The sequence below is a fragment of the Athene cunicularia genome (assembly GCF_003259725.1).
Source record: "Athene cunicularia isolate RWA chromosome 17 unlocalized genomic scaffold, athCun1 chr17_part1, whole genome shotgun sequence".
Taxonomy (NCBI): domain Eukaryota; kingdom Metazoa; phylum Chordata; class Aves; order Strigiformes; family Strigidae; genus Athene; species Athene cunicularia.
The window spans coordinates 1,685,197-1,698,169 of NW_020799122.1; the positions used below are offsets into that span (position 1 = coordinate 1,685,197).

Consider the following 12,973-nt stretch of genomic DNA (forward strand, 5'->3'; position numbering starts at 1 on the left):
ATCCCTCATTCTCTTCATTTTACTGTCTAAGAGGGACAAATTCATTAATTCCCTAGAGATGCTGTATAGCTATTCCTTAAAAAAAAAGATACTAATTTTTAAAAAAGACTCAAATCTGGGAAGCCCTTTTTAGGAGAATTAATGACCACAAGTCCGTACTACCTCTTTGTGCCATAATCTCTATAATCAGGAAAAAAAGACAGTTAATAAAATACACACATTTAATTTTCTCGTAACCAAAATATCTTTTAAAATTATTACAGAATTCTCCTTATTAATTCCCATAACCTGTATTCACATTTTCTGTATATATTTTTTTCTATCTCAAGTACATTTAGGTGTCAATTAAATTTGAAATATCTACATTTGTCAGCATTTCATTTTTGGCCAGTGTGATGTGCTGCTGATTTGTCCATGCATCCTGACACATGAAAAAAGCTCCCGAGATGCAGATCTTCCTCATTAAAAAAGAAACCCATACTATCATAATGGTACGCAGAGCCATGGAGCGCATCCCCAGCTTTATTGCACCGTGTTTCTGACATGATATTTAAAAAGGAACAGCCACGGCTGTCAGTACTGTCATATGCTAGTGCTAACCGAAGACATGTTAAACTAAACATTAGAAAGAGATCAGCAAGTCATCTGCATGGTAACTCAGCTAAGAGATTAGGTAGGCAGGAGCTGGTGCAGTCATGTGGAGATGATGAGGGTTGTAGCTGTGACGGACACATCCTTTTTTCCCTCTAAGACTGCGGCAGTGCCTGCCTTGTAGCCGGGCTTGCTGTGACCTGCCTTTCAGAGACAGCTCTTTGTGTATGAAATCCGAGCAAGTGGTGGGTGGCAGACTGCAGGAGAGTTGCCGAATTGGGTTAATGAGGGAATACGCACTTTTTTTGGGGGGGGGGATTCTACTGCCTCAAGCTAATAAAAAATTTAAACTTGGACAATTTCAGATTGCTCATCCCTTATCTCGGACCAAATTCTCGTACAGAGCACGCCAACAGTGAAACTTAAGTGCTTGCTTTTTCCTCATTATGAGATTCCCCCTTTCATTTAAGGAGTCTTGCAGCAGCAGCAAACCCAAGCGCATGTTAACTTGCCGTATAGTTAATCGTACTTGCACTGAAGTGCAGCTGGTGATCCGGCCAACAAGATCCTATCTTATTTCTTCATAGTTCGTTCCCAGTTTATTTCATACGTGCACGCAGACACAAAGCATTTGGATTTAGCATCGTCTGGAGGCAAACAAAAGGTGTCGGAGGCAGTGCCTTAGGGGCAGCTGCGCCCATACATTTGTTATGTGCACTTACCAAATAGTCGGGGTGTCGGCGAGAGAAATGGAAATTCAACAGTGCTCTTGATTTCTGGAAATAATTGTCGATTTTCTGCAATCATACGAAATGATAATTTACTCTCCTAAGACAAAAAGACGTGTATGTAAATTCAAAAAAGGAATACTTTTGAAGTATCTTTGATTTCTGATTTATTTTAGGTGGAGCCTTTTATTGTAAGTTGATTTTTCATAGTAGTCACTTTCTTACAGCAAATTTTCCCTAATGCGGTGGCACCACCTCACTTTCCCTGGGTGCCTATTATAGCAGAAGAGAGGAAAAGCACAGCGATGCAACAGCTTTAATTGGAGTACCACAGACTATGATTTAACACTATCAGCTGCACCCACTGCCACCACTATTTTAGACTTTTTATTAATTAGCTCTGACCTGATTGCGAATAAACATTTATTCACAGTGGCAGCTCGGGCCCTCTTGAGCCGTCGGTTGCAGTGTCCAACTTCTCCTTTTCTGACCTAATCTTTTAGACTGATTTTCGTAACTTTATTATACAGTTATTTTGTGATTGAGACAAAAGAATGAAAGAGTGAAGGCTGATTATGAATTCAGGTGCCAGTAGAGGTAGTTTGTTAGTGCGTCTGTACCATAATGGCAACAAATCAGATGCTTTCTCTTTCTGTCCATTCTTCTGGTCCTGCTCTGATTTCGGCATATCCTCACCTGTAACGTGCATCGTGGTGTGATACGTTTGCATGGCGCTGCGATGCCTACGGGACCCGGTCGTGTGCTTTGTTCCACATGATGAGCCCTGATACTCCTGACACTGAAATAATCAATTCCGTTCTGGACCACAGTAGTAGCAAAGCCAGGCTCCCCATCCCATATTGCTTTGTGTCAGTCACGATGCAGGGTTTGATTTGCTGCGATAACCAGGATATTATCAGTCATACGTGGTTGGCAAAATGAAGATGTTTGGGAAGAGAGCTCATTTGGATGGCTAGAAACAATGTTTGCTTTTATGATCCTAGTGATTTCTTTCCCCTTGTAGTGATGTGGGGAAGATAAAAGAGCTCTGTAAGTGATGCTCTCCAGCAGCATCCATCAGGGTTCACCCGCCTGTTGTTTGGCCCATAAGACACACAAAGGTGGTTTATAAATGCCCTTGAAAAGAGTTTTTCTTGGGTTTTTTTCATTTGCACTCATGCACACTTAGATGCGCCAGAACGGAACTGAAATGGGGAAAATAAATAAGAAACCATAAATAACTATTAAAAATTCAGTTTTATTATAAGCACATATAGTTTTGGAGGTTCTACAGAACGTTGTCCTCAAGTTGTAGCAGATTGAAAGGCACTGGGCTGTGGTGAAGAGCCTTCTGGTTAGTACTGGTAAATCTTGATGTGCTTTTACTGCTTTCACTTAATTGTGAAGCACTTGACTTAATATTTAATTTGTGAGAATATATTCTCTATAAGCTGTTGTGCCATCCAGAGCTTCAGTGCTTCAGAGAGGAATGAGCAGTGGCCTTTGCTTCGTACTTTCCTAAAGATCAGGATATTTTAGCATTACAAATGAGACAGTATTTGCTATTAATTTGTTCATACTCATCAACCTCTCTGTTCCAGTGTATTTCTGCTTAAGTACCCTGCTCCTGTACTCTCTCCTCTTCTGCTAAAGCTGATAGTGTGTTTAGTCATTTAAAGCAGTGATAGGCACTTCTGCATTTGCTCCAGTGGAAACTCTGAATCTTAGAAGCTTCTACTTCATGCAGGAAAGAGTAATTGACTGGGGTTTTGCTTCAAATGAATTGAAGCAACTGATAGCTAGAATAAATAACAGGGAAAAAAAATATCATAAATTCAGCAAGCTTTGAATATTTTACTCCCCCAACCAGTCAGTGTTTACCCAGACCTCTGTAGGCATGCACAGGTCGTTTTACATTCCAAAATTTAGCCACTGTTGTCTTCAGGTACAAGAGCAAATCCCGGGGATCTGACCTCTTTGTATAAAGTAAAGGTGACCAACACATTCTTGTCAAAACCTGGTGAAATGTGCGTGGTGGTGATTGGGGGTTGGTGTGTTTGGTTTAGGGTTTGGGGTTTTTTTAAATTACAGCTGAAGTTTGTTTCCAGAGGCACTTCTGATTTTAAGAATCTGAAAAGATTTTTGTTCCAGGCTGCTGCTAACGAATTCGTAGATTGATAGTTACCGTCCTGTGATGCAGGAGAAATTAGCTAGAGCCCCTTTTCTGCCAGGCTTTGGAAGCAGCTAACCACCAAGGAAAGAAACACATACACCTTACTTGACAAACTGCATTTCGTGTCAGTCCTTGGACGTTTGTGTTTTTATTCTAGTGTGAAGCAATTTCAGATCTCAAAAATAGCTACACGTAGGAATTGTTACCCTCGAGTTGGCTCCTCTCGTATATCAGCCTAAAGTCAGTCTCCATAAAGCAGGGAGGTAGATCTAATATTTGTTTGCTTGTAGTCAGAGATTAGAGAATCTGAGGAGCAAAAATGTATTTCTGAAGAACAAAAAGATGCCCAACTCTCTAGAAAACGTAGCAGGGAAGAGGTGGGTTTCTGTGTTGGCTGCTTTGGCAGTGTGGGTGTGACGGCGGGTTTTAGTACCCTTCCTGGTGGCACCCGGGACGTTTTTAGAAGAGTTGTACTCTTTGCCTGGCAAGTGGAGCTGAACGTTTACCTGCTGAGCTGTGTGCCGGGGCGGCCAGGCATGTTCAGAAATGATTTAGAGCCTGCGAATCGCTTGGTTTCTCTCTCCTCTGGACCTCTGAATGTGACAACTTGGTAACCTCCTTTTCTCTTCCTGTTTCCCTCAGCCTTGTAAAGCCCATGCGACACTATACAGTCTTCCTCTCTGAGGACTCTTCTGATGATGAATTTCAGCAGGAAGAGGATCCTGTCTCTGGCTTCTCTGAAAACTTTTTCTTCTCTGCTCCTTTTGAATGGTCTATCCTTTATTCTCGCATTGTGTTAATTCAGTCTTCAAACGACGGGGTCTGCATTGGTCAGGGTGCCTGCTCCTGTCCTTGGCATTTTGGAGATGCTCCTGCAGTCTCTGCACGGCGCTTGGTGAATGTGCAGCGTTCCTCCTGCTTGTTTTGGTATTAGCAGCATGCCAGAGCCTGCTCCTGCATGACCCACGGCGCAGCAATGCCCAGCTCACGGTTCACATCGGCTCGAGCTCTGGGGGGTGTCGCCCTTCCAGCTGCCCTTTGTTCCAATGTGCTGCTTGTGTTCCTGTCCCAACCTTCTGCCGTTCTGCCCTGTGCAGTGCTAGCTGTGCTTTTTGGACTGTCCTGTGAGCCTTATTTCAGTGCAGTTATTGGCTTTTTCTGGTTTCACTTGCTTGATCCCAACCTCTCTGTTCTGCCAGGTACCAGATCCTCGGTGACGATGGGGAATCACCACGCAGGTGTCCTCCCAGGGCTTTGAGTACAGTCTCTGCTAAAACTATACGAGAAACAGGAAACAGTTTGTTGGGTTTATTCACTGTGTTATTTGTATCCAACTTTTTAATTTGTAAATTGTTGTAAATTCCCAAACCTCTCTAAGTCAGTCCTGCCTAGTTCCGGAACACGGTGCTGAGCAGCTGGGCCACACCGCAGCGACCAGCCTGGGAGAACTGCAGGTTTAAGCACCAGCTGCAGGCTCCTGCCACAGCCCAAGGTTTCCCTGTCAGGGGAGCGGGTGTTGCCTCTGGGCTTCTGCTCACCCTCAGCAGCCTGAGTGCTCCTGGTTGAGAGGGGAGTAGCCCTGTCCCATGGAGGGGGCACACTGGGTGCCTCTCGCTGCTTATCTGAGCATAAACCAGCCCCGCATGGCAGGCTAGAGCTAAGGCCTCACTCGGTGTCATCCAGAGGATTTCTTCTTTCCCAGCCTCACCTGCTTGAGGATTTCTGGGGGGAGAAAGGGAGATAAATTGCACGGAATTACCCTCGTTCTTTTAACAAATGCAGTTACTGGCTTGAGCAGAGCCTGTAGGAAGAGGTGTCAGGCTGCTGTGAGCTGCTGCTTCAGAAATCCACATGATGCCAGATCTGGGGGGCTCTGGGTGCTGGGGGGGTGATGCCCAGCCAGTCTGAGCAGCGCGGGCCGGAGGGGCGCCTGCAGGTGGACAGTGGGGCCTCCAGTTGCTGAAGCTGGCCGTGTGTGTGTTACAGAAGGAAGCTCAGAGACTGACAGGGAGGGGACGTGGCTGCAGGGCCCAGCGAGATGGACGTACGGGTTCGGTAGCAAAGGGCCAGGAAAAAATCTTCCCACCCTCTTGTGTTTGGGGTGAAGGAGACCAGGCTGCTAAAATGGTTGGTTTGCAGAATATTCCCCGTGGGTTTTCTGCAGTATGATGTAGTGCTTAGGTGAGCACAGAGAATGCGAGAGACTAAAGATACGACCGGGATTTGCCAGATCACCCTCTTCCTAAGGACATGTACCATCAGCTGTCTGCTTGTACTTGTGTTACTACACTGGTGCTGCTGGCTGAATGCTGCTGTTCATGTGGTGATGAACGAAGTTGGATGGGCTGTTTATAAATTTGCATGATATAGATGTAATTATAATAAAATACGGAAAGAGGAGGAGGCTTCTTCCACAGTATCTGTTTCTGCAGGTCTCACAAATATTTTCTTTTAATTGAAACCTTGTTTAAATGCCACAGTAAAACTGGCTGCCAGTCAAACGCCAATCACCACAGACACGTATGGCACTTCTTGTTATTAATTGGATGCGCATTATGCTGCTGTTCTCTGTACACAGAACCAATATGCAAATCTGCTGGTGTTCATTTTTTTTGCTGAGGTATGTGCAAGGAAAGCATCCTGCTAACTCGGCCTTGGCTGTAAATGTAAAATAGGTGTCTCCATAATGGATTGTGTTGTTTCTTGATAAGATGACACCAATGTAATCATTGGAACTCTGCACAGCATTCCCAATTATTGCAGGAAAACACTGAACTATGTTCTGTGCTGAGTTAGCTTGAAGCAAGAGAATGTGCGTGCCTGCACGACCCAGGGCCCTGCAGCCCGCTCGCTCTGACCTGTCGGGGAAGGGCCGAGCACCGCAGAGCTCTGCCGGAGGGGCAGGGCCGGGCTGTCCGCGCCGAGAGCCAGCGAGAGTTCCCTCATCTGCAGGTGCCTGAGCTCCGCTTTCCTCCCAGCACTCCCCTCTTACATCTTTTTCCTTCCTGAAATCAGCCCTCGAGTGAAGAGTCATCTTTGTATGTCCTCCTGCCCTCGGTCACTTTGCTCACACTCCTGCTGCTCACAAGGCGCAAAAATGTGTTTTGCCACCCACAAGCTTTGTGTAAAGCCATCCAGCTCCTTCCTAAATACGTGTTTAAAAAAAATAATTAGACAGTCAATTGCAACGTGATTTTTGTTTCTCTCCTAGGCCTCAGCCATACCGGGCCCTGAAGGAATCTGATAGTGCTGATGGGGAAGAGGCAATCAGTCCAGAAAAATCAAAAGAGCCTCTGCCTCCGAGCCCTCTGCTCTCGAGCAAGGCCACAGAAATCAACCTCCTTGAAGACATTTTCCCTAACTTAGAAGTAGAAACACAGCCTCAGCCTCTCAGCCAAGCCAAGAGCCTGGAAGACCTGCGGACTCCCAAGGAAGAGAGCGCTCAGCGCTGCACGTTTGACTACCAGGTTTGGAGCGGGGCCCGTGTACGCTGGGGGGCTCGCTCAGAACTGGGGCTGGCTTCCATCCCTGGCTGAGGAACATCTGCACATCATGGGCAGATACAGCCGTTCTCCAGGCATTTGTTCATGGGTTTCAAAATTCATTTCCGAATTACGAAATTGCTGGAGTGGGACTCGGCTGTAAGACAGTAACATTTTCCACCAGAACTACAGCCTTTACTTCTAGAGGAAGAAATATTTGCCCTGTTCCTCAGAATCTGTTTTGTCCGTTGGCTGTCACGCACTGTTATCTTTGAAGCTGATGCTCAGCAGTGAGAGGGGACACCTGGGAATTCTCAGGTCCCCTCCAAACTGCGTGGTTTTTAAATGACCACCTTCTAATCTGGCCATTTTGGTTGAGGCATCATTTGAACTGTCTAGATTGTAGAAGAGAGATTCTTTCTGAAGACCTTCACTGAATATGTGCAGCTTAGAAAGTGCCAAACTAAAGCAGACTGAAATTTTCATGTGACGTGAAAGAAAAGAAAGTCATTTCTACCTAATAATAATATTTAATTTAGTGTTATAGCCAGATACTTCATTTGACAGCTTTTTTCATACAGCAATTAAGGCTTCTCAATTTCTGTACCTTAGATATAGGTACGTGCTCCTTACTTGGCTAACGACAGATGCCACAATATGTCACAGCTGAGTAACTCATTAGAGGCAGAGCTGGAATTAAAACTGCAGAGTCCTGCTTCTGATTTCCTGCCTGTCCTTCCAGGCTGTGTGCTCCTGCCCCTCTCCGGCGTTCACAGTCCGGGGCAGATCCTCCTCCACTCGCAGCTCGGCAGCCTCCCTTCGCTTTAGGCTCTATGTTGTGAGGAGATCGGTAAAAAATTAACATTTTGTTTTCAAATGTTTTCTTGCAGAGAATGGATCTTGGTGTGTCTGAGAGGAACAGGATCGTGCCAACCATGAAGCTGTCTCACCCTTACAACAAGCTGTGGAGCATGGGTCACGACGACATGGCTATTCCTACCAAGTACGCGCAGAGCTCGCCGGAGAGGCCCCTGGCTGCTCTCGGGAACACGCCGCTGATCACACGGAGACCCCGGAGCAGAGACAGTGGTCTGGCTCCTGCGGAAAAGGAGGACTCGAACCCTGCTGTCCAAGGGAACATCACCATTCCCAGGCCACAGGGGAGGAAGACTCCAGAGCTGGGGATAGTGCCACCGCCACCAGCTCCCAGGGCTTCCAAGCACCAGGCTCCAGCTGGGCCAACAGAAATTCTCACCACCCAGGCTACAGGACGGAGCCATTTGGTTTCAGATCTTATCCCAGAGCCCTTTGGGGTTGGCAGTGTGTCCTTAGACCCTGAAATCCAGCAGTCTGTAAATTACTCCTCTCGCCCGTCTCAGCTTTTGTCCAGTGCCTCCAGCACTGCTGAGATGCTCCAGCCTGTCAAGGTGAAGACGGAGAACACAGGTAATGAAAGCGACTACCTTCTTAATCTCCTGGATCCACTGAAAACAGCCAGCTGGCAAAGCAGCGGCCCGCAGCAAGGTCCCTGCAGCCTGCAGAGCTCAGCCACCCCGCCTTCAGCAGCTGGCTTTGTCTCGGTGGCAAGTGACTTTGTGCCTCCTCCCCAGGCTGCACCATTTGTCCAGGCACTTGGTTATCCTTCCCCCGCACCATCACCTTTTCTACAGCCATCTCCTAACCCATTCACACAGACAGTGCCAGGAGCCCTTTCCGTGTCACTGGTCAGAGCCCCGAGGGGCTCCTTCACCCCCTCTTTAGGTCACGCTTACAGCTCTAGCTTCATAACACCTAATTCTAGCTTCTACCCACCACAGCGACCTCAGCCAAACATTTCGACCCTCTCCATGCCCAACTTGTTCAGCCAGGCTCCGACCGTGCCGCCGGGCGGCTCCTTACTGCTGCAGAGCCACAGCCCTTCCCCCACCAGCCCCCTGCAGCCAGGAGGCTTCGGCACGAGAACCAGAACGTTACGGGTGGGCCAGGCCAGCGCAAAGGTAGATCCCAAACAGGCACTAGCTCTCCTGTCCCATGAACCCCCTCTGATCCCTTCCAGGCCAGCTAAGGGCTTAGAGTCAGTGTTACTGTCCTCAAAATCTGAGGAGACAAAAGATCCATTTGAAGATTTGTTAAAAAAAACAAAGCAAGACGTGTCATCCACAGCGGGTAAGGTTGAACAGCTCAGAAAGCGATGGGAAACCTTTGAGTAACGCTCCCAATGGCCTTTTGATGTCCCTTTGGAATGGACAGAGGGTTGTTTTGTTTTTTTGAGCCAGCATAAAACCAAGCATTTTTTTAATGGAAGGCTGAGCCAGGATAGCTGCAGGACCATCACCGTGCTGCAATTCACACACGAGTGCTTTTTGCCCAGAGTTCAGAGTCCCCCCATTGTCCCTGCGGCTGCTTCCTCACGCTCCACTGCTGGAAGCCCCCAGGACTCCTGCACTGACCAAAGCACGAGGTGGGTTGGGGTTGGGGGGGGGTTCCCACACACACAGCTTCTCAGACAGTACTACTGATGCAAAGTTACTCCTTCCCTGGCATTTGCAGCCCTTGGTGCAGCGGGAGCATGGCACGCTGCACTAGTGGTTTTGCTTTTCCTTGTGTTACACCCGTAGCTGTAATATTTTGCTCCCACACGTGAAGTGCAGCAAACAGACCCCGACGTGTGGGCTGCGCTGAAGTGTAGCCCCTTAGGCTCTGAGCTTGTCCTGCCCCGACAGGGGGCCAGGCATCGGGGTTACGCTGTTGGATGAGCTTTTGTTGCGGATTTCCCACATCCCTCCCCAGTACACTGACACGGAGAGGTGGCAGAGACCTCGCCGGTGCAGAAGTGTCATGAGTCCTTGTTGCAACAAAACCACAGCACAGAGCAGTTGCTCAGGGTTTGGTCCTGCATCTCTGTTGGGAAACTGGAAACACCAGCAAATGTTTTTCCGTTTGGGGTTTTTGTTTATTGTCTGGGTTTTTTTGTTAAATACACCAGAAAATGGAGGCCATAAAGAGTATCCTAGTTCTTATATATGTGTATGTTAATATTATGTATAAATATTATAAATGGCAGTACACGAATGGGATGTAACAATATCTAACTTGATTATTAGGCGAAAAAAGAGAAAAAATTTGGGTACAAAAGTTCCCGGGTGAGGCGTTGGAGCAGCAGCCGGGGTTTCCTCAGCCCTGGGAACAGCTGCCCATACCGCGGGGGGCAGGAGCCGCTGTGGGCGCAGCAGGACCCGGCCCGCACCGACACGGACTGTGGGGTCCTGACGTGCCCACAGGCGAGAAGAGGGTCAAGGGTACGTTCATCGGGATTGTCTAAGACACTTGTCTGTGGCAATAGGAGCTCAAGAAATTTCATCTTTATCTTAGCATCCCATATAAATCCTGCTGTCTTCGCAGTGATCGTTTCTGTTTTACATAAGTGGTGCTTTTTTGTTTCGTGTTTGGGCACAATCTGATGTAAAACGTTACTCTAGAAGAGGTAATCACGTCACCATTAAGCCTTTGATAAAGGAAATCATTTTGGACACGTGGGGAGATTCTTGTAAAGCTTTATCTGATTTCCAATGTATCTATTTTATTCATATAATCTTGGAAGTTTTCTTACTCTAGTGTATGGAAATGGCTGTCTATGCGTTTGAGTCTGTGCAATACAAAAGAAAAATAATATCTGAAATGCCAACAGTTTGGGAAAGACCATAGTATTACGTTAATATTCTATTTCTGTGAAGTACTGTTACTCTGAGAAGCCATTCAGTTGGATTTGTATTTTCCTTTTTTTGTGTTGGAAGACAGATTGTTTTAGTATTGCATAGTAAAATATTTAAAGTCTAAGATAATAGTTCCACTTTATTTTATATAGTTCAGAATGTGAACATCATAAATTCAGTCTGGAATTTCAGGTCTCCTTTGCTATGAGCTAGATGATAAAACTTTCTCGATTATGGTGGATGTGTACAGGCAGCAGAACGTTCTGCATGTGACATGCCATTTGAATTTCACGTACTCTTTTTTAAAATTTTTTAATGTCGCACACTGATTATATACTGCGTAGACCTATTACACGTGCTTAACTAAATAGGAAAATGCTCAGGTAATTCTGTTTGACTGCAGCTCTTTTTCCATCTCTGGTTATTTTATTCTGCCCATATTATGCAATATTTCCTGCAGTTGATTTTTAGACAAACAAGCACTCTTGGATTTTTTTTTTTAAATTTTTTTTTTTTTTGAGGCACTGAAAAGTATTAACACTTAACAGAAATGGCATTAATCACCCTTCACTTTAAGATCTCACACCTCTGAGATCCAGGCAGTGCTCCTGGAGTTGGGACCTTCCTAACTTCTCAAATAGAATTTGCAAGCAGGAGACTGGTTTACGTGCTGCTTGTAATAAAGGAATCAAACTCTCCCTAGGGCAGTACTTAGTTTTTTTTTGTCTTGTTTAAACTCAGGAATTCCTAAGATGATTTATTCCTAATAGTGCCACATGTAAACAAAGTGTGCTTGTCTGGGAGCGCGAGCTTGGATGTCAGACGTTTCTTTTGCTGATGTAGAAGCGTTTTGATGTTTATACTAATCTGGTACAAGAAGTGTTCCTGATATTATTCATTTATATTCCGCTTTGTACATTTTCCTGTACTCGCTGTACTTGTTTGCTTGTTCGGTACCGCTCTGCTTATTTACAGATGCTTTCTGCCATTAGAAGTAACTTTTATTTAAAAGAAAAAAAACTCAAAATCTCTTTTACGTTTCTGATGCTGTACAGGTGGTAAAATCATTTTTCTATCTCGTTCACTCATTAGGTTACAAATAGTTTATAGACACTGGAAGTGGAAGCTGTGGGGGCACAGGACTGTGTGGCTGAAGACCCTTCTCTCCCTTACATACACGTGTTAATGACGAGGCTTGTGAGGTCTCTGCACAGAGTAGGGATTTTTTTTTTTTTTTAACGTCCAGTATTTCTGGGCTCTAACCTCAGTCTTGATTGCTGCAGCTTTGCCCGTAAAATAAGGGATTAATGGCAAAATGTCACAGCACAGGTGAACAGAAGGTGCAGCAGGTTTTGCAACTCCCCTTCCGTGTTCCTGCAGCGGATCCTTACTGTGCAGATCAGCTTGGGTCAGGTCTCTGCTTAAGAGCTGTGGTGTGTGGCAAATAAAAGCAATCAGCAAAGTCATAAAATTGTAACTGTAGAAGAGACATTAAGGTTTGAAGCTGTACAAACTGTGACAGCCCAGAATTGGCCAACTAAATGTCGAGTTACTCTTCAGAAAAAAGAAAACGATCAATCACAAGCCAAGGTAACCAAGTCTATTTTTAACCAAATTTTATTGTAAATTTCTTTTGAAGGACATTCTAATTTTTTACAAATTACAAAATTTACAATTACAAAAGAAATCATGATCATTAACTACAGCAAACCCAGTTTTGTGAAAAAATATATTCAAAAATTAAATATCAAAAGAAAGTTAAGTTCATTATTGGAAAAAAAAAAAACAACCTTTCATAAATTATTTTGCAGAAATGCTCAAGACACTGACACAGTATTTTAACACTTTTGCTAGTACTGGCTTTGGGTGCTTGAAATAAAAACATCTGCTCTGCTACTCCTGGGCCGGGGCAGAGCCGGAGCGTCCAGCAGCCGCAGACAGACTCGCTGCTTGCAACGTGCTGGGTTTAGATGTCTTTACTGCTGGGGGGAGCGGGGGGGGAGTGGTGTAGCTTCTTGTTGCCTTTCAGGATATTTCAGTAGCTTAGTAATAGTGCTTGTAACACAGTTCTGGTTTTCTTCTCAAAATCATACAGGCTGGAGTATTACTGGTTCATTTAGACCCTGTTGCTGCCTTCATTCTTCTACAATTTAACGATAAAAGATGGACGGGAGCTGCCTCTCCTGGCAGCGACCTGGAGGTTAATCAGGGCTGAGTTGTCAGAAACCCGAAGCATATTCTAAGCTGCCTCCAGGTTGGTTCGGGGTCATTATGGGATGAAGAACA

General features: G+C 45.5%; 1 protein-coding gene across 1 annotated transcript in view; it reads left to right on the forward strand.

The window, feature by feature from the left end:
- DENND1A (DENN domain containing 1A) overlaps positions 1-10,089 on the forward strand; it is a 228,893-nt gene extending 218,804 nt beyond the window's left edge. The window contains exons 22-24 of the mRNA XM_026860635.1: positions 4,135-4,263; positions 6,704-6,959; positions 7,865-10,089. Of these exons, the coding sequence (XP_026716436.1) occupies positions 4,135-4,263; positions 6,704-6,959; positions 7,865-9,184 (1,705 nt within the window). The 3' untranslated portion in view covers positions 9,185-10,089. The remainder of the gene's footprint in view (positions 1-4,134; positions 4,264-6,703; positions 6,960-7,864) is intronic.
- Positions 10,090-12,973: the final 2,884 nt, after the last annotated feature.